Consider the following 19,928-nt stretch of genomic DNA (forward strand, 5'->3'; position numbering starts at 1 on the left):
GTTGAATGTTTGAGGGTGGGGTTTTGTTACACATAAAGCATGTTGAGGAGAAAATTGATGATTTGACAATTATGTTGTTTGCATTTTGTTATGTTGATTGAATATGAATTTCTTATGATGTGTAGTCATGATATCTGGTGTCACATGTTGGGAATCTTTTGAATTTTAGGTGGATTGAGCAATTTGTGAATATATAGGTGCATATCTCACCATCACGTCAAGTGTGACTTTAATCAAGGGTCCTCTATCTTACTCGTGTTGAATGCATGATTGGTGACATCAGACGTAAGGAGAGAAAATTGTCTTAGATTTAGTCATGTCAGACATTAATTTGAATGATGTCAAGTGTGGGGAGATAAATTTAGCTTTACCTGAATTGACGTCATGCGCCAATAGAAAGACATCGAATGTGAGTCAGACAAATGTTCTCTACCTAAATGGGGTCGAACATGGATATTATCATGCCAAACATGAGAGTTTAGAGGTCCCCACCTCATCTACGCCCAACGTGGGCGAGACAAATAACTTTTTGTCTCAATGACGTCGAGCACAAGGTGTGTAGCATCAAGCATAAACTTCCTTGTGAATACTTGTTGTTTGGATGATTAAGTGGTGAACATGAATAGGTTAGTTGAATTTATTACATGTTGTATGATGATTAAGTTGTGTTTGTTATATGTTGATGTATGACGTTGAATCTTTACACATTGATCTAGAATAATGTATATAAATGATTTAATGGTTGAAAGTTGAGTTGAGATTGGATGTTGAAATATTGAGTAGTTGTGTTGAGAATGCTTAAAGCATGAAGTTGTATTATGTTGATTGACTTAGAATTAGAGGATAAGTTATTTTTAAAGTCGTATATACCAATATGAGGATATTGTGTTGTGGTGCTACGGAAGCACAGTTTGTTGAAAACCTTAATTGGAAAGTTGACCCTTAAAATCGATAGTTGAGTCTCCTTTATGACCTTGATTGATGTGGTATATGGTAAGGTCGAGACATATTGAATATAAGCGACCATTATTGATCTGTATGTGGGCACAGTCGAGACACATGTATAAAGCAACAAAACTAAAGTAAGGTACAAGGTCAAAGGTCAAATCTCTAACTAAGTATTAGAAAGACATAGTATTTTGCGGTTCATCAGCAAGTTAATCTCATAAGTAACTTAGTTATGATAGCTAGGTTAATGTATTATAGTTTTTGGATCATTGAATACACATATGTACTTGTACATATATTTTAATTGTTGGTACAAACTTTTATATACGTGTATATATATATATATATTTTTTTTTTTTTTTTTGCTAATTGTAATTGAAACATTAAGTATAAAAATTATGATTGATTGTTACAAAAATTAAGTTTATTGATTCAAAGTTATTATAATTAGGTAGTTGGTCATAAAAATACTCTTAATTATCTAAATAATTTAATATAATTATATTTATTCTGAGCACAAATAAAAGAAGTAAACAATTAAATTGAATAAGTATTTACTTATGTGTGTATTAACTATGAATTAGACTTTTATTGGATTGATCAAAACTTAAACTTTGCGGTATTCATTAGATTTAATCAAATTTAATGTGTTTAATTATATTTAAAAAAAAATATTTATATTAATAATATTTAGTATAAAGATATTAATGTAGCACTAAATATTATTAATTAAATTTTCTAACGTCAGCGATACATATTTAAAATCAAAAGAAGATAGAAAAGAGTTATAAAATAATAATAATAATAATAATAATAATAATAATAATAACGCTGAAAACTTTTTATATTTATGTTCATTTTTAATTAGTTACTCTGAAATTTATTTGACAAATAATTTATATTTTATATATTTTTTATTTGACAAATTTTTAATATTACATTTACTTGTACTTTTATTAACGTTAAATATTACAACAATATTAAATATTGTATATTATGAAAAGTTAGATATACTTCAAAACTTTCAAACCAAACAACAATAGGTATATTTCAAAGCTAACGATTTTATAAATATAAAGTTAAAATTAAAAGATTTCATAATATTTGACTTTAGTTAGAATCATATATAATTACCTGACATAGTGATGTTTTAGTATATTTATATTTTTTACAAAAAAAAATAATATATATATATATATATATATTAACTTTAGTTAATAATTTAGAATGCAAATTAATATATAATAATAAAAAAATATACAATAATACATAAATTATCAAATTTATATAAATTTGAGAGAAAGAAGAAGAATAATAAGAAAATAAGGTGCAGAGACAGGCACGAATGTATCAGTGTGGCAATTGCCACACTAACTTTTCAATTTTACCTAATATAATGTATGCATATAATTATAAAATATTTTTATAATTTAAATGTAGTTAAAAATAATTTATAATATGAATATTACTTCAAAACTTTGCTTAGTCTTATTCTTTTCACTTTTTCAATTATAAGTTTTAAATATTTTTTTCCTTTATAATTTATAGTCGTAATTATGTACTATTTATGTAATTAGTCAAAAAATCTCTCAAATATTATTTTAAACTAAGGTTTTTTTTTTATCTTTTCATATAAGTTTGAACTTTTTTATTCGAGTATCACTTTCAATATACTATTTTTATCTCTAAATTTTAATAATTTTTTTAATTATGAATAATTAAAAATAATCTTATTTACTATTTAAATTATTTACTGTAATTTCAAACTTTCATCTATATATATATATATATATATATATATATATATATATATATATTTATTATGAATTTTCATAATAATACAAGTTGTATATTAATTAAGTAATTAATTATTATTTAAATTCAATTATATAAAACAATAACTTATTACATACGTTAAACAAACTAAATTATATAATCCAATTTGTAATGTCATATTTTCCTAATTTTCTTTGCTTACAAAAATCAATAAATTAGTATTCTTTTTTACTCGATACTACTTTACTTAATCGTTTCAATAGTTGTATTTGCAATTACATATGAATAAAGTTAATATAATGAACATAAATTATATTAATTAGTTTTGGAAAAAAATGTTATAAATTTAAATAAATTGCAAATCAGTGTGTAAAGTAATAAAGTTTGAATATTTAATATTAAAACGGATTGTAAATAAAGATACAAGAATTGTCGTTTGTGTATGAAAATTATTAATTGATATTAAATTAATTAATTAGAAGAGTAGTCTTCTAAAAAAATAAAATAAAATAGAAGAGTAGTAAATATTAATAATTAGTTTAATTAATGTATAGTTTCTTTGGGCCTTCAAAACGCACAATCCACAGATACTTTAAACACCTGTCGATAACTACACTACTCATCCTTTAAATAAATAAATAAATAGTTTAAATATGCTTTTAATTTTTGTAAAATAAGTGTATTTTGGTTTTAATTCTATATAAAAAAATTGTTTTCACCTCTCTAAAATTTGTAAACAATATTTTTTATTCTTATTAAATATTTTTTTATCCTAATAAAATAAATTTCTGGTTCGAAACACATAATTTTGGTTTTAATTCCTGTTTTCCAGCCCAAAACGCATGTCATCTGTTCGACCAAAACCAATTGTGTGTATTCTACTCACCCTTATATCAATAGTTTCTCTCTTCTTTTTTTTTCTTAAATCAAATACCCATATTTTAATTATATTTTTCACCTATTTTTATTCACTATATTCTTTTCTTCTCTATTTTCATTCACTTTAGTTTTTGTAACATTGTTAAAAAAAAAAAAAAAAAAAAAAAAAAAAAGAGGCTGATTCAGTAGCCCAGAACGGGCCGTTCCCAAACTGGAACGGGCCGTTCCAAGCTACTGAATTGAACTACATATTGTAGTTGAGAACGGGCCGTTCTGGGAAGGAGAACGGACCGTTCTGGAGGGAGAACGGGACGTTCTGGAGGGAGAACGGGCCGTTCTGGAGGGAGAACGGGCCGTTCCGGATGAGTTCCGGAACGGGCCGTTCTGATTTCAGAACCGGCCGTTCTGGGCGTTAATTTTGTGCGTGATTTGGGAGTTCGGAACGGGCCGTTCCGAATTCGGTACGGGCCGTTCTGGGCCAATCCGAAAGTCTATAAATAGGGGGTTGGGGGCCTTCAGGAGTTTTGGAGTTTTTAGAGAGAAGTTTTAGAGAGAAGGTCTCTGGGTCAGTGAGCTCCTTTCTCTCCCAAATTTCTCTGTTTGACTCCTTTTCTCCTCTAGATCACTAACTCCTTCTGACTTTTCTTGAAATTCAGATTAGAAAGCTTGTTTTGGGAGGACTGAAGTTCCGAGTTGAGCCTCGAGGGGAAATTATACTTTTGTTCAGTCTTTGGCTATCTGAGCCAATCTTCAGGTAAGGGAAGCTAGAATGTTTGTTATTTAAGTTGCATGTGAGTTTAGAAACTCAATTGATGCATGAAAGTTGAGGATCCATGGCTGGATCGGAGAATTCGCTAATTGTTCAAAGTCTTGGAAAAATGGGGGTTCTGGTGAATTTGATGCATCAGATGGGTGCATGTTGATTCTAGGTTTATTTAAGTTGTATGGAGTCTATGCATTGTATTTTGTGTTTGCATGTGGCTGGATTTGTTGGTGTGGATGAGAGTTTGTGAACTCTGTTATTGGAATTTAGGCCGGGCGCAGGTTGAATGCGCTAGGCGTGGATGAGTCTTGGGACTCTCAGGCTGGGATTAGGCTGGGCGAGCTCAGGCTACGCCGAGCGTGAATAAGTTTATGAATGAATTGATGCTTATGCATGTTTAAAGTTGAAGTTTTAGATCATGTATGTATGATATATGATGTATGGTGAGGTGTGATTCATATGTATGTTTTGTGATGATACGTATGAATGTTTGAATATGATATGACATGCGTATATGTTCATATGAGTATGATTGTTGATCATGATGGTGGGCAGACCATTATGATGTATGATGCATTATTGCATGTGATGTCTTATGACATGTGTATGATTGTTGATCATGATGGTGGGCAGACCATTATGATGTATGATGCATGATTGCATGTGATGCCTATGGCATGAGTCTAGCCTAGGACTTGAGGAGAGGAAAAATATTTTCGAACTGGAAGAGCTCACATAGAGTCTCTTGAGAGTGGTGCTTGGATAGACCACTGATATATGAGAGTGGTGCTCTGGGAGGCCACTGGATTTGGGAGAGTGGTGCTCAGATAGGCCACTGGGTTGGGTGAGTCTCCTCTAAGTCCTTAGCTAGTGTTGGAGCGGGGTATGAGGTCGAGGGTTATTCCCTTAACCAAGTACTCGGGAAGGTGCGTGGATCCTTGCGGATAGTCGGTGGGCGAACTCCACAATTGACTTGGTTAATGCATGCCAAGGTCGTGGTAAGCCCGTACCCAGCTGTGCTATACCTGACGGTGGATCTGGACTTCCAATTGTGTAAGTGACATCATCCGAGTAAACCCGAGGGAGGATTATATATCCTGTTTAGCTGTGACCGAGCGGGCGCATTGGGCGTGAAAACGGTTGGGGTGGTTTCGGTAGGATGGAATGTCACTTATACAACTCTATTGTTGTGGAGATCTCCTAGGTGTATGCGTGACGACGCATTAGATGATTGATATGCATTGATATCTGTCATGAGATGCATTTATTGCATGATTATTAATATGATGAAGTGTGGTGTTTGACTTCATGATTGGTGGATTGTATTTTATGCATGAGTAGTATTGGATAGAGTGTATGGTGTGACTCTATGAATACGATTGTGTAATCTAGATTATTATGATTCATTTGTGAATTCTAGCTTACCCTTCTGTTTCCATGTGGTGGAACTGCGATGATCATACTTGGTATGGGAGCAGATCAGGGCTAGCTTGGAGTCGAGGTGACCGCTGCGAGACGGGGAGTTTGATCCTCGTGTTAGGGTTACCATTTTGGGTAGCGATTTTTGTCTGTTTGACCGGCACTAGGAAATATTATTTTTGGGATGACTGTATATATATGGCATTTTATTTTGTATTTAAAGAATTTGTTTATTTTTATTCTTATCTATACCTGTATGTATGAGTTATCCAATTTAATATTTTCCTTAGTTCACTAGTAGTAGTGCGATTCCACTAAGTGTAGAGACCATGGCGGGTCGTTACAGCAACAATTTTCTTCTTACCAGACATATAGTAGAATCAAAGTAAATGACCGTATGTTTTACCAACGTCTTAATTCTTGGGTTGGTGAAGTTTATTGGGTGATCCAGTTGCATAGATATAAGGCTCATGATAAACACACCTCCACTCTCCTATAAGCACACCCCCTTTTAAAAAAAAATATATATAATGTCTAAATTACCCTTAAAAAAAAAAATTCCTAAATTTACACCCCTCCTTCCTCGCACCCCCTTCCCCGCAAGCAGAACGGGCCGTACTGCAAGCAGAACGGCCCGTACTGCTTGCAATACGGCCCGTTCTGTTTTCAGTGCTGGCCGTTCTGCAGCAAAACGGGCCGTACTGTTTTCAGTACGCCCCGTTCTGCAAGCAGTACGTCACGTTCTTCAATCAGTACGGCCCGTTCTGCAAGCAGTACAGGCCGTTCTGCTTGCAGAAAGGGCCGTTCTGCTTGCAGCAAGGGCCGTTCTGCTTGCAGCAAGGGCCGTTCTGGGGTCGTTCTGTTGCAGTGCAGGCCACCGCGTCACTTTTAAAATGGCTACCTTATGACTGATTTTAAAACCCCGATTTTAAAAGTTATTTTTGTACTAATCTTTCTTTTCATAGAACAAGTAAGAGTCTTTCTCATATAAAATCACTTGCCGACATTGTGCACCCCTCTTCTTTCTCTTTCTGGCACTCTTCTTCTTCTTCTTCTTACTGTTACGAAAAGTTCTTTCCGGAATTATATAAAAATGTTCCGGAAAATACTTTCCATAATATTAAATTCTTATTCCGGAAAGTATTTTCCGGAAATATTTTGTTATATAATTCCGGAAAGTATTTTCCATAATATTAAAGTTACTATTACGGAAAGTTCTTTCCGGAATTATATGAACAATAATTTCTATTCCGAAAAGTACTTTCCGGAATGCTAATGACTGTAAAAGTACTTTTCGAAATGCTATGACTGTAAAAGAACCTTTCTTATGCTGATTATGGTGGGACTAGTCCTTTTTTTCTATTCAGAATGACTGTAAAAGTATATTGCTTAATAACATTGAGCGAAAAGAGGCTTTGGGAAGAAAAGGGGTGTGAAATGTGGGGTGCGAGGAAGGAGGGTGGGGGAAGGGAGGTGTAAATTTAAGAATTTCATTTTTTTTAAAGGGTAATTTAGACATTTTATATATATTTTTTTAAAAAGGGGGTGTGTTTATATGAGAGTGGAGGTGTGTTTATCACCAGCCTAGATATAATAACTGAGTGGGTCGTTTGGTTTGGTTCGAAATAAAGTTGTTTTCTTTGACACCGGCTGGGCCTTCGGTATGGGCCGGGGATTTGTTAGTAACAAACCCAACTTGGGACGCAACAGTTTAATGTGAGACAAATTCGTTTTTTACTTTTATAATGTGATATTTTTTTGGTAATTGAAAAACTTAGATTAGGGTAACCAATTTCAGAATTAACCACTAACTTCTTTTGAAAAAATTTCATGGGATTATGGATAGTCTTTTCCATCCCAACACAAGTGTAACATTATGATTTTTATGATTGTTTGAATATTTTTATTAATTAAATGATTATGTGAATTGTTATTTTGATGTTGTAAAACTTTAAGTATTAAAATTTTTTTATGAGTTATTTGTTTGGGAGTTTTTTTTAGTTAAAGTCAAAGTTGATCAATTTTAATATAAGGTATATAAGATTTTTTTAAGACTTAAATTTCACAAGTTTATTTGTCTAAGAAACTTAGAGAGATGAGTTATGAAATTAGAGAGATTTCTTTTCTTTCTGTTGATCTTGTAGATCATATAAATCCTTCCCCCAAAGTTAGATTGAGTAACTGTTTGGTGATTCAAAGCTTTAAGAGTTGAGAATCAAAGGAAGAAATTGTCGTATGAGAAATTTAAAACTCTTGAGTTCTTCATTTTCTCAATCTTCTTTAAAAGATTCAAGGTAAGGGAAGCGTGTTGTTTGATTTTTTAAGTTGTGCATGTTGATTTTTCTTTGTGATTCATGCTTTGATGAGCACTTGAGTTAGAATTGAAAAGTATAAATTTTGAACATTTCTTATTTTGGTGTTTTTGGTGAAGCATGAAGTAATTGATGAACTTTAATTTTTGTTGTTGTTGCATGTAATGTATTTTGATGGTTTAGAATCCTATATGATGCTTATGTATTGAATTATAGGGGTTTAAGTGGATTGGGTTCAAGTGAATTCATTATCTAACCCGTCTAAATTCAACAGGTTGGGTCAGGTTGAGTTTGTGTGTATGTGCGTGGTTTTTTAAATCTAACTCAATCCAATCTAATCACATATGAGTTGAATTGAATTAGGTTAATCGGGTTAACATAATTATATTTATTTTTTATTAATAAAATTTAAATATAATAATAGATTAAATCATTTAATACTTCATAGAAAATGTAATGTTATCAATAGATAAAGCAAATAATGATATAAACTAAATTTCAAGATAAATTTATTGATTTGCTACATTATTGTCAGTTCAAACAACCAACATTAATATAAAATAAAATTAAAAATATGTTGTATTGTTACAATATTGTCAATCTAATCAAGAATAACAAAGAGAATTGTCTTTAAGTAAATGATTACACTAACTTATTATTATTATTATTATTATTATATATGATGTGAGATTTGTTTAATTCAAGAGTGAGTCAATTTATGCTTATTTCGTTTAATAACTCATGTTTTATATCGAATTTCAATAATCTAACCGTTAAGTTTAATAGATTATACTTTTGGATTTGTTTATTTTTGAAATTAAAAAAAAAGTAATATATGATATTTGCTGAAATTAAATTATTTTTAAAATACTTATCATTTAACATCTGAAAGTAATTTTGAAATAATAATTAGAATCAAATTGAAATAGTAATTTTTTAAGATTTTAAGTTGAAATAATAATATTGAACTTAAATATATTTTTAATCCATTAAATTTAAAATAAATTTATTTTTAGTTCTCAAATTTAAAATTATTATTTTTAATTTTTATAATTTTTAAAATAAATATTTTAATCTTATATTAGAATTTTATTTGAAAATCTGATAAATATTACGTATAAAACTTTCTACTATTATATATGAAAATATCACATTAAATTTAGTTGATACTACAAAATTGTCTCAATTTATTATTTTTAGATATATTTTTTGTGACTTAAAAAATAAGAATAATATTTTTAAAAATTATAAAAACTAAAAATAGTAATTTTAAACAAAGGACTACAAACTATTTTTATCTTTACACATTAATATTATTATTGTAATTCAATTCTCACCGATGAAAAAAATAACAACTTTGATAAAAATCCTCAACGCGAAATGTCAGTGTCTTTGAATGATTTAATTGCCATATAAAACATCTGAGTTGGCAAGTCCTTAACAGGAAATGAATATCGTTATTATTTTCGTGAATTTCGAGGCACAAAATATCCCTCCGTTCGTCCTTTCCATCATCCGCACCAAGCGCGTGTCTTGCACAGATTAGAAATTGCAAAAGCATTATGTGATATCTTATGTGATCTTACCAAGTATTATTAATAATTCTAAATCCTACGAGTACTATTTTTTTTTTTTGGAGTAAGAGTAATTATATTTTCTTTAAAAAAATATTTTATGAATTTATAAAAAATATAAATTAAAGATATTTTAATCTAAAAAACAATTAATATATAAAACAATATAAATTAAATTATATATAAAGAAACAAACAATTATTTTAAATTATCTTACAAATAAAAACAAAAATAATATATTTAATCATTAATAAAATATCCATTAAAAAAGAAAAAAACAACATAAAAATAATAAACTTTAATTTAAACTAATTTTCATATTTATTATTTATTTTATTTTTCTTATCAATTATTGATTTATACTTTTATAAAATTCAAATACTAAATGCTATTATACGTTATAATAGCATTAAAAAAATAAACAAAAAATGACAATTTCTTTCATTTAAAATAATAAATGGTCCCAATAGCATTACAAGATATAATCTCTTCAAGTTTATAACAGTGAAACAGAGAGGGATTTATTAATGTTATAGTGGGGCACTTACCATTTAATATACACATATTATTTTTATCTAAAAAATAATATATTTTAAAAAATAAAAATTATATTCTAATAAAATCAATAAATAAATTTAAATTATCTTATGTATAAAATATAAATTTGAAAGAAATATTTATTTATTTGATATTTGTTAAACTTAGAGAAAATTAATTTTCATATATGATAAATAATCCTTTTTAATAATAAACTAATTGTTTTAAAAAAGTTTAATTAATATATATATATATATATTAATATTCACATATATAATGTAATATATTAAAAAATTATTTTTTTATGAAATGAAATTTACTACATCTTTACCTTTCGTATTATATTTTTTAGAACGTTCACCGGTGCAGGTCCACCCAGAACGTTCACCGGCGCGCCTCCGCCGTCCTCCGCCTTCCTCCGCCGGGCCTCCTTCCGTTTACAAAAATAAGCAACCGTTGCTTAGTGAAACAACCTTCTCTCCTCTGCAAGAAACCTCAGCCTTCTCCAATGGTAAGAAACTCATGTTGGAGTTGCTTAATGAGCCAAGCAACTCCCATTAGAGTTGCTCTAAGTTGTAAAAGCTGGTTTCTATATTTATTTATGAAATTATAATATAATTTATTTGTCTTAATTTATATCTATTAATTTATAAAGTAGACTTGAACTGATGTGAGCCATTAATGAAGATCCGAACCTTACAATAATTATTAATACAATGTAATAGAATTCAAGAAATCTAATTATATTTAAGAAGAATTAAATTCGTTCATATAAATGATGACGTATTCAATTTAACCCATTAAAGCTTGAAGAATTTATCTGATTAGTTGAATAAATAAAATATTTCTATTTACATATGTTTAGGGCATCTCCAATGGAAGCAACTCATTTGAGTTGTTTCATGCATTGAAAAATAAAAAAAGTGGTCTTCAGTGTGTTATGTTAGCATTAAACAACTCAAACACAAATTTACTCAAATGGTAAGAAACTTTAAGAAATTCAACTTTTAGAATTTTTTTCTAATCATTTGAGTCAAATTTAAATTTTTATTAAAAAGGATAATTACACTACAATGAAAAAAAATAAATTACAAAAAAAAAATACACAATAAGTAGATATTAAAAATAAAATAAAGCAATAATAAATACATAAACATTATACAAAATTAATTTTTATCATTATTATTTATGAAACGTTCTTAAATATGTTCAATAAGATTTGCTTAAAATCTAGTAAGGAACAGTTATTTGAGGAAGCAACTCTCTATCTTCTTCAAACAACTCATGTTATCATGTCAGAGTCTTCCATGATAAAAATTTGGGACTTGAGTTGCTTTATGGGACAAACAACTCCCATTAAAGTTGGTCTTAGCACTCTTGTTAGTTGTTAGTAAGATGGTTGAAGGAAAAAAAAAAGAATTAAAATAAAAAAGGTTATTTAAGTTAAGCTAGTAGAGCGGAAAATTGAGTATGGAGAGTGGCGGTAAGGTAACAACACATCCAGCGACAGATGGAAGCATAAATATGAAGATAAATACGAAATGATGTAATATATATTATATGGACTTTGGAGCCAAGTTTTTGGTGCAGTGACACATTGAATTGAACACAAAGACATTTCCTTCACGACACTTCCTCTTCTTTCTTTCTCATCTTCAAATCTGAATCTTCCAAAACACCGTAACAATCGCATCGCAGCACAATGGGACACACGCTCATCGAGGTTGGACGCGACGGCGTTGCCATCATCACCATCGTCAATCCTCCCGTCAATTCCCTCTCCTTCGATGGTATAAACCCTTTCAATTTTCTTTTTCCCCTCTTCACACATTGTATTCACCGCGTCTTTTGTTCCGATCTCCTTGATCATGTATTAGTTGCAGTACTGTACCACCGGATTTTATATTTATAAATTATAAATTATATAACATAATTGGGATTGGTTGGTGAAATTAACTAATGTTTCGGATTAATATCACATCCATGTTGTGAAACCTTGATTTTCGTTGTCCACATTTTTCAGTATCATTCTCTATGTGCTTCATTTCCCCCTCCCCCTCTGGTATCACACTATGTTACTCATCTTTCTTCCTGTGTCTCTTTTGTGTCTCTAGTATTGCGCAGTTTAAAGGAGAGTTTTGATCAGGCTCTACGGAGAAATGATGTCAAGGCAATTGTTGTTACAGGTATTGTGATTTTCTTTTGGATTGAACAGTTTCGAAACTCGGAGATTATTCAAAATAGAGTTAGTAATTAGTAATTAGGTTGGATTTGATACAGTGATACTGAAAGCAGTAACATCTAACATGGTTTGGAATCATTAGGTCGGATTTGTAGTAGGGAGTTGAGGTAATATACACAGAGTGTTAAGTTTGTTGTCATCATTGTAATTCTTATGGACAAAAATAAAAAAAATCGGACATAGTTTGGCAGTGGACCCATGAAAATAAGTAAATATCTGAAAACTCATTTCTTCCGAGGGATAAATGTAAATATAAAACTTTTGAAATGGGAACACGAGAATACGATAGATAACCACCACTTGTACCTATAAACTTTTACCCAAGTCCCCACCCTCCACGATCACTTTGGCAACAAGCCAACGACTACGATGAAGTGACAACTTAGGATCTTATCTAATGAAATAATGAAATATTTATCCGTGATCAAATTGAAAAGTCTTTTGACCCAGCCTCAAAATTTGTAGTTGTTATGAATCCTATTGTACAAATGTTAATGTTGATATCTTCTAAACCTGCTAGAGTAATCATCCTCACTCCTCAACTAGATTAACTGCTATGATATTTTGATGAAGACTGAATTTTCAAACTGGAAAGAAGAACAAGAGGGAAAAGAAAATGAAGCAGCAGGCTAGTTTTGGGCTTCAACAAAGATATTTCATGGCCAACTAACTTATAGCTTAGGCATCATACTGAATATTATGTTATTTTTATTAGGTGCAAAGGGAAAATTTTCTGGAGGTTTTGATATTTCTGCATTTGGTGGTCTTCAAGAGGCGAAAGGTACTTTCACAATTTTGGGTCTCTCTCTAAATTCTATTATTTACATTCACAGTTTCGTACTCATTTTCTAACTCATTCCTCTACCCTCTTATAGAGCGTCCAAAGCCTGGTTATATATCAGTAGAAATCATCAGTGATACTATTGAAGGTACTTGGTTTTCTATGAAATTCTATATTTTCTTTTTCATTTTAAATTTTATGCTGTTAAATCTATTCACTTCATTTTTCAGCTGCTAGGAAACCATCAGTTGCTGCCATTGATGGCCTTGCCTTGGGTGGGGGCTTAGAAGTTGCAATGGTACATATTACCAACTGATTAGGAAAAGAAATATTTCTTCATAATTTTCTACAAAATATTACAAATTCTTTCTCATATAGGCATGCAGTGCTCGGTTATCAACCCCAACTGCTCTACTAGGCTTGCCTGAACTTCAGCTTGGAATAATTCCTGGATTTGGAGGTAGTAATTGGTTCCTCTCAATTTTTGTAAATTTACTTGTATTTTGTGTATGAATTCAAACTGAATACATCTCTGTACATAACTTTTTTTTTTTTTTTCATTCTCTATTTTAAAAGCATACTTGTAACCACTGTTACTGGTTTTTGTTGAGTGACACGAGTTACAGAGGAAAGCTGTTTGAAGTTTAAGTTTTGCATGCTTTTAATGAATTTATTAATTAAAAACAAGTTTGGTTTAATACCTTAGTTTGCATTTTAGTTAGAGTAAGGCCTAAAATAATTTCTAAAAAGAAAAAAAGTTAGACTATGAGTGGATGTCTTGTGACTAGTCTTTGTTGTTATTTTTTCTTTAGTATTGTTAACCTGAAGTTTAAATTGTCTTAGGAACACAGCGACTTCCTCGTCTTGTTGGTTTGACAAAGGCACTTGAGATGATGCTGGTATGCTTCATTTTAAGCTTCCTTTTAATAACTTTGCTATTCTGTTCAATGTGAAGAACTGATCTGAAAAGTTGGTGTGTTCAAACTCAAGGTTGGTGATCAGTCAAACAGCATATTCACAGTTCTATGTTTGAATTTGTTAGACAGAACATCAGCAAATTTTTGGTTCAGTTCTCCATTTTGAGTGGAATTCTATTTCTTTTTTTCAGAAAGTATACAAAAGTTGTGACTCAAGTGTGCCTGTCCAGTGATTTTCAATTAATTTCTTCACTTTTTTTCTTAATCAAGACTTCAAGACCAGTTAAAGGGAAGGATGCTTTTAATTTGGGGCTTGTAGATGGTTTGGTGTCACCTGATGACTTGGTGAACACTGCACGCCAGTGGGCCCTGGATATCTTGGGCCACCGACGACCATGGATTGCTAGTCTTCATAAGACTGACAAATTGGAACCCCTTGGGGAAGCAAGAGAGATTTTGAAATTTGCACGAGCTCAGGCTCGAAAACGGGCTCCTAACCTCCATCATCCTTTGGTTTGCATTGATGTTATTGAAGCAGGAGTACTTGCTGGACCCCGAGCAGGGCTCTGGAAGGTTGTTATCTGACTCCAGTATACCCTTTTCCCCTTTTATATTACTGTTGCAGAAGTGTGCGTGACATTGTGTTTGATCTCTGTAGGAAGCTGAAGCATTTGAAGTGCTTGTAAAGTCAGATACTTGCAAAAGCTTAGTTCACATATTTTTTGCTCAAAGAGGAACATCTAAGGTTTGTTGGGTTTTTGTGTCTAAACTCTTAATTTTATTCATGTTTCTCCCTCTTCAAGTTGACGAAACTAGTTACTAAGAGAAAAATGTGTTCATATTCTAGCTTAATAGCTTACTTAAACTTTTACATAAAAACTTTAAATGTTACTTATATTTAATTTGTAAGCGTTAGTATTAAATGTAGTGAAAGTTTCGAAATGAAAGACTCTTCCCGTCTTTCTTCTCCTATTTTACTGTTATAAGTGTGGAGCTAATCCCTGCTTGAGTTTCATCTCAGCTCTAGCCACATCGTTTTTCCAGTACCCTTCACTGCTGGCAAAGTCTTCCCATTTGGAGCACAGTGTGAGCTACTGAGTGGCCATGTAGTAGAATCATGATCAAGGACTGAATTTGCTTTTATTTCCCATAGAGAAACTTTCAAAAGTTGTTTAATAATTGATGTAGATGTAGAACATTGAATGTTGTTTTCTGTTTAAAGTGAGATTATTTGAATAATGAGATTTACAGCAAAGTAATTGTTGTTTAACAAGATATATTGATACATACTACTGTTAGTGCGTCATTAGGGAAACTTCATTAGTTTTTAACTTAATGAGTTTAGCACTGCCTTTTGAGATTACCAATCACTTCTAACCTCTCTTGATGGATATCTTAGATTTGTCTGATTCGAAAGTAGCATTTTCTCTCTAGAGATTTTATAGGTTTTTTAAAATGCCTAACACTGTCTAGAAATATAACTAGAATACTCCTGACAAGGATTGGGAAATCCACCAACCTTGATTCAACTTTTGGGATTAAGTCAGGCTTGGTCCATTTCTCTAATGCTCTAGATGTCCCATCCTAGACCTGGATGTGATGGGGGCGTTAGGATGCCACCTATTACCTAGGAGCCTAGGTATATAGTCAGGATACTCCTTATATAAGCTTTGGGCAAAATTTTTCCTCCATGACCTAGCTTTTGGGGTTGATTTAGATCTAATCCATTTTTGATAAGGACAAATAAGGCTGCGAAGCATTAATTAGCTTGATTCATTTCAGAGTACTAAATTTTTTAGTAGGAATTATGTACATATGAATTTCCCAATACCTCTTGACATAGGTACCTGGCGTTACTGATCGTGGTCTGGTTCCAAGACACGTCAAGAAGGTTGCTATCCTTGGTGGAGGACTAATGGGCTCTGGCATAGCAACAGCTTTAATCCTTAGCAACTATCCTGTCATCTTGAAAGAAGTAAATCAGAAGTTCTTGGATGCTGGTATCAATAGGATTAAAGGTGAGAATGGATAGATTCTTATGAGTTGGATCTTACTAGTCCCTACTCATACTTCTTCTTTAAATATAATTAAGAAATAATTGATGCTGTTCCCATGTAATGATTTTCCCCATTGAGCAGCAAACTTACAGAGCCGTGTTAAGAAAGGTAAATTGACTCAGCAAAATTTTGAAAAAGCCATCTCTCTTCTCAAAGGTACTCTTGAATATAAGAGCTTCAAAGATGTGGACATGGTTATAGAGGTTGTGTAACGAACTCCGAAATATATTTGTTTATTTAATTTCATCAGGATCATAGTTGCATTTTATCCAATGTTTGGGAAATTATAAACATTTGATGTTTGATGTCTGGACAGGCTGTTATTGAGAATGTTTCCTTAAAGCAACAGATATTTGCTGATCTTGAAAAGTATTGTCCACCTCATTGTATACTTGCAAGTAACACTTCCACAATTGACTTGGACCTTATTGGAGAGAGGACCAAGTCTCAAGATCGAATTGTGGGAGCCCATTTCTTCAGGTGGTATCTTGTGTTCAGAAATTATTTTTTCCCTGCTAATGTCTTTCTGACCTAAATATCTGACTTGTGCTTCGGCAGTCCTGCACACGTTATGCCACTTCTGGAAATTGTACGTACTAAGCAGACCTCTCCCCAAGTGATAGTTGACGTGTTAGATATTTCAAAGAAGATAAAGAAAACTCCAGTGGTGGTTGGAAACTGCACAGGATTTGCTGTTAATCGGATGTTCTTTCCATATACGCAAGCAGGTCTCTTGCTTGTTGAACGTGGTGCAGATGTTTATCAAATTGATAAAGTAATAACCAAATTTGGAATGCCCATGGGGCCATTCAGGTATTAATGCTTAGAACAGTTCCTGACATTCTCGATCAATATTAATATATTATTGAAGTGCCTCATTTGTCACATTTACAAATGCAGATTGGCTGACCTCGTTGGGTTTGGTGTGGCGATTGCTACTGGCATGCAATTTATTCAGAATTTTCCTGAGCGAACTTATAAATCAATGCTTATTCCACTCCTGCAAGAAGATAAGAGAGCTGGTAAAGATAAACTCTCCATCAATAGGAGTTCTGAGGAGATATGTGGAATATTTTTCTGTTGTATTCTACTAAATTAATTCACCGACAATCTTTGTTGACTTGCTTCTAACAGGCGAAACAACTCGCAAAGGATTTTACTTGTATGATGATAAACGCAAGGCTATTCCTGATCCTGAATTGAAAAACTACATCGAGAAGGCTCGGAGCATTACTGGTGTCTCAGTTGATCCTCAGGTCTTTTTTACCTTCCAAATTCATACCATATTTGTTGGCTAGTGAGGAAACAAAATTTAAAGTTAAATTTTATTTTAAATTCCAATGGATCTGATGTTGTGTATCCGAACCTGGACAGCTTGTCAAATTACAAGAAAGGGATATCATAGAGATGATATTCTTTCCTGTGGTGAATGAGGCTTGTCGGGTCCTTGATGAAGGTATTGCAGTCAAAGCAGCAGATCTCGATATTTCTGCAGTCATGGGCATGGGTTTTCCACCTTACAGGTTTGTCTTATTATAATATTATCTATTTGGCACACTTGTAAAATTTCATAACTGTTCTAAATTTTGGGATTGATTTCATTAGGGGAGGTATCATATTCTGGGCTGACTCTCTTGGATCCAAGTACATATATTCAAGATTGGAGAGCTGGTCACAGTTGTATGGAGAATTCTTCAAGCCTTGTGCCTACTTGGCTTCAAGAGCTGCCAAAGGAATTCCTCTGGTGAGTAACTTAAGAGTATCTGCAATGAGGGTTGCTTATAAGCAACTCCCTGTGCCACATCAGTGCCATGTCAGCCCTGGCTCACTTTATGGGTTGCTTAAATTTTAGCAGAGTTGCTTGTAAAATTTAAGCAACCCATAAAGTGAGCCAGGGCTGACATGGCACTGATGTGGCACAGAGAGTTGCTTATAAGCAACCCTCATTGCAGATGCTCTAAGCTCATTTATTTCCATTTCATTCATGGAATTTGTCTATTACAACTGTGCTTGGTAGTATATAGTATTCTGTTCATTAGAATATAGGCTAAACTAGTTAAGGCCTTTACTTTAATAACTGCTTTAAATTCGTAGCAAAGTAAACAAGCCTTAATTTGTCTTCTTCCTACTATTATATAATGATTGAACCCTTAAATCAGTTTATGCACTTCAGGAAATAACCAACACCGCTATTCATTTGGTACTTTTTCTTTGGAGTACAATATTCCCGTATTCACTCTGGCCATACCTCTTCATCTTGACGAAGTACTGTTTATCATGACTTAAAAAAGATAATTGTTTCACAAAAAACAAGTGTAGAATTACATGCAAAGAGTATTTATTGATTGACATGTTCCTTCTATATATGATGAATCCATATTTTTGTTTAACACAGTAATAAATGCTTCGTGTATATGATTTTTTTGCATCAATCGAGACCTTTTGACAAACAACAAAATAGCCCAAGAAAATAAGGGGTTCATGGCATGTAAATATGATTGTTGCATGTTTCTTGAACTAAACAAGCTGTGTCTTTATTGTGGTACTCAATTATATCACTTTCCAATAGATAATTTTGATCTTCTCTTGCCATTAGTATTGCCCGCTAATGGATTTTATACTATTCTATTGCAGAGTGCCTCGGTGGAGCAGGCAAAGGCGCGGTTGTAAGAAATAAATAGCTCGTTACGTGTTTACTTTATTTAATTTTCCGTGTCCCGTTATATCTTCTATCAAGTGGTAGGAATATAGTCGTGACTTGAGAAATAGCTAAATAATGTATGAAGAGAAAGTATTTGAACAGCGTAAGTGTTTGGTCAAAATAAAAGTATTTTAGTTTAGATTAGTAAGTATCTCTATATTTGTTAACATTATAATTGACATTAAAAGTATTTAAGAATTACTAATATTTGTTAAATCATTTGTGTATAGTACTTAAATTTCAAGATTTTTAATATGATTTTTTATTATTTAAAAATTTAAGGATAAAATAGTCACGAAAAGAAAGAAATGCTTTTTTATATATTTAGTTTAGATATATTATCATTTTCTTCCGCGTCTTTGGTATAGAGATCAAATTCGATTTTTTAAGAAAAAAAGTTTCTTCCGTGTAGCCCTGCCTTTGTCAGTGTTTACCTGTTTTTGCTAGAAAAGACGATGAAGTAGAGTTGGCTTAAATGGATGATTATGTTTCCTCAAAAGTTTACTGTTACACGCTGCTGATTATTTTTTTTTTTGAAGCAAAGCTGATTATTATTCTTGATAGAAAATAAAATATTGATAATGCAACAAATAGCAAGCTGAGTTAAGGGAACATTAATGCTTGCGCATGGAAAAACTTCATATTACTGGTTCAATTCATTAACTTTTTTAGCTTCTCTTCTAATGTACAGAATCAATTCTGCATTGCAATCCATTTTCCTTTCTTTGTAAGTAATATTTGGTTAGTGCATGTTTAGAATTTTTAAGATGTTTTTACAAAAGCTAATTATGAAGTTTTTAATTCAATTTAAATACACTTTCATTCACTTTTGACCGGGATGTAGCTAGGATTTTCTCATTGAGGGATGTCGGAATAAAATATTAAAAACTTGTAATTGGAGTATGGAGTATTAGGCAATTTTTAAAATTAAAAAAAGAAATTTAAATTAAATTATTCATTTTTCATGGTATGAAATAATCTAGTGCGATATTAGCATTGAACTTTACAACAGTTTTTATCCT

The 19,928-nt window shown here is 31.7% G+C and overlaps 1 protein-coding gene across 1 annotated transcript; it reads left to right on the forward strand.

Annotated features, from left to right (window-relative positions):
* The first annotated feature begins 11,765 nt into the window (after positions 1 to 11,765).
* Positions 11,766 to 19,122, forward strand: LOC109807955 (peroxisomal fatty acid beta-oxidation multifunctional protein MFP2). Its single transcript, XM_020370713.3, has 18 exons — positions 11,766 to 11,998; positions 12,323 to 12,394; positions 13,166 to 13,231; positions 13,326 to 13,379; positions 13,462 to 13,529; positions 13,610 to 13,691; positions 14,075 to 14,130; positions 14,419 to 14,721; positions 14,807 to 14,893; positions 15,992 to 16,166; positions 16,287 to 16,408; positions 16,522 to 16,685; positions 16,764 to 17,018; positions 17,106 to 17,227; positions 17,340 to 17,461; positions 17,580 to 17,728; positions 17,811 to 17,949; positions 18,840 to 19,122. The coding sequence occupies exons 1-18, from the start codon at positions 11,911 to 11,913 to the stop codon at positions 18,873 to 18,875; spliced, it is 2,160 nt and encodes a 719-aa protein (XP_020226302.2). The 5' UTR covers positions 11,766 to 11,910; the 3' UTR covers positions 18,876 to 19,122.
* Positions 19,123 to 19,928: the final 806 nt, after the last annotated feature.

This window comes from Cajanus cajan, chromosome 5 (genome assembly GCF_000230855.2).
Source record: "Cajanus cajan strain Asha chromosome 5, NIPB_CcT2T_4, whole genome shotgun sequence".
NCBI lineage: Eukaryota > Viridiplantae > Streptophyta > Magnoliopsida > Fabales > Fabaceae > Cajanus > Cajanus cajan.

Bases quoted from the DNA above. Each gene is read 5' to 3' on its own strand.
- LOC109807955 (XM_020370713.3), top strand. From the start codon at position 11,911: ATGGGACACACGCTCATCGAGGTTGGACGCGACGGCGTTGCCATCATC. The intron at 13,380-13,461 runs GTACTTGGTTTT...TTCATTTTTCAG, and splicing joins CATCAGTGATACTATTGAAG to CTGCTAGGAAACCATCAGTT. The intron at 16,409-16,521 runs GTTGTGTAACGA...ATGTCTGGACAG, and splicing joins ATGTGGACATGGTTATAGAG to GCTGTTATTGAGAATGTTTC.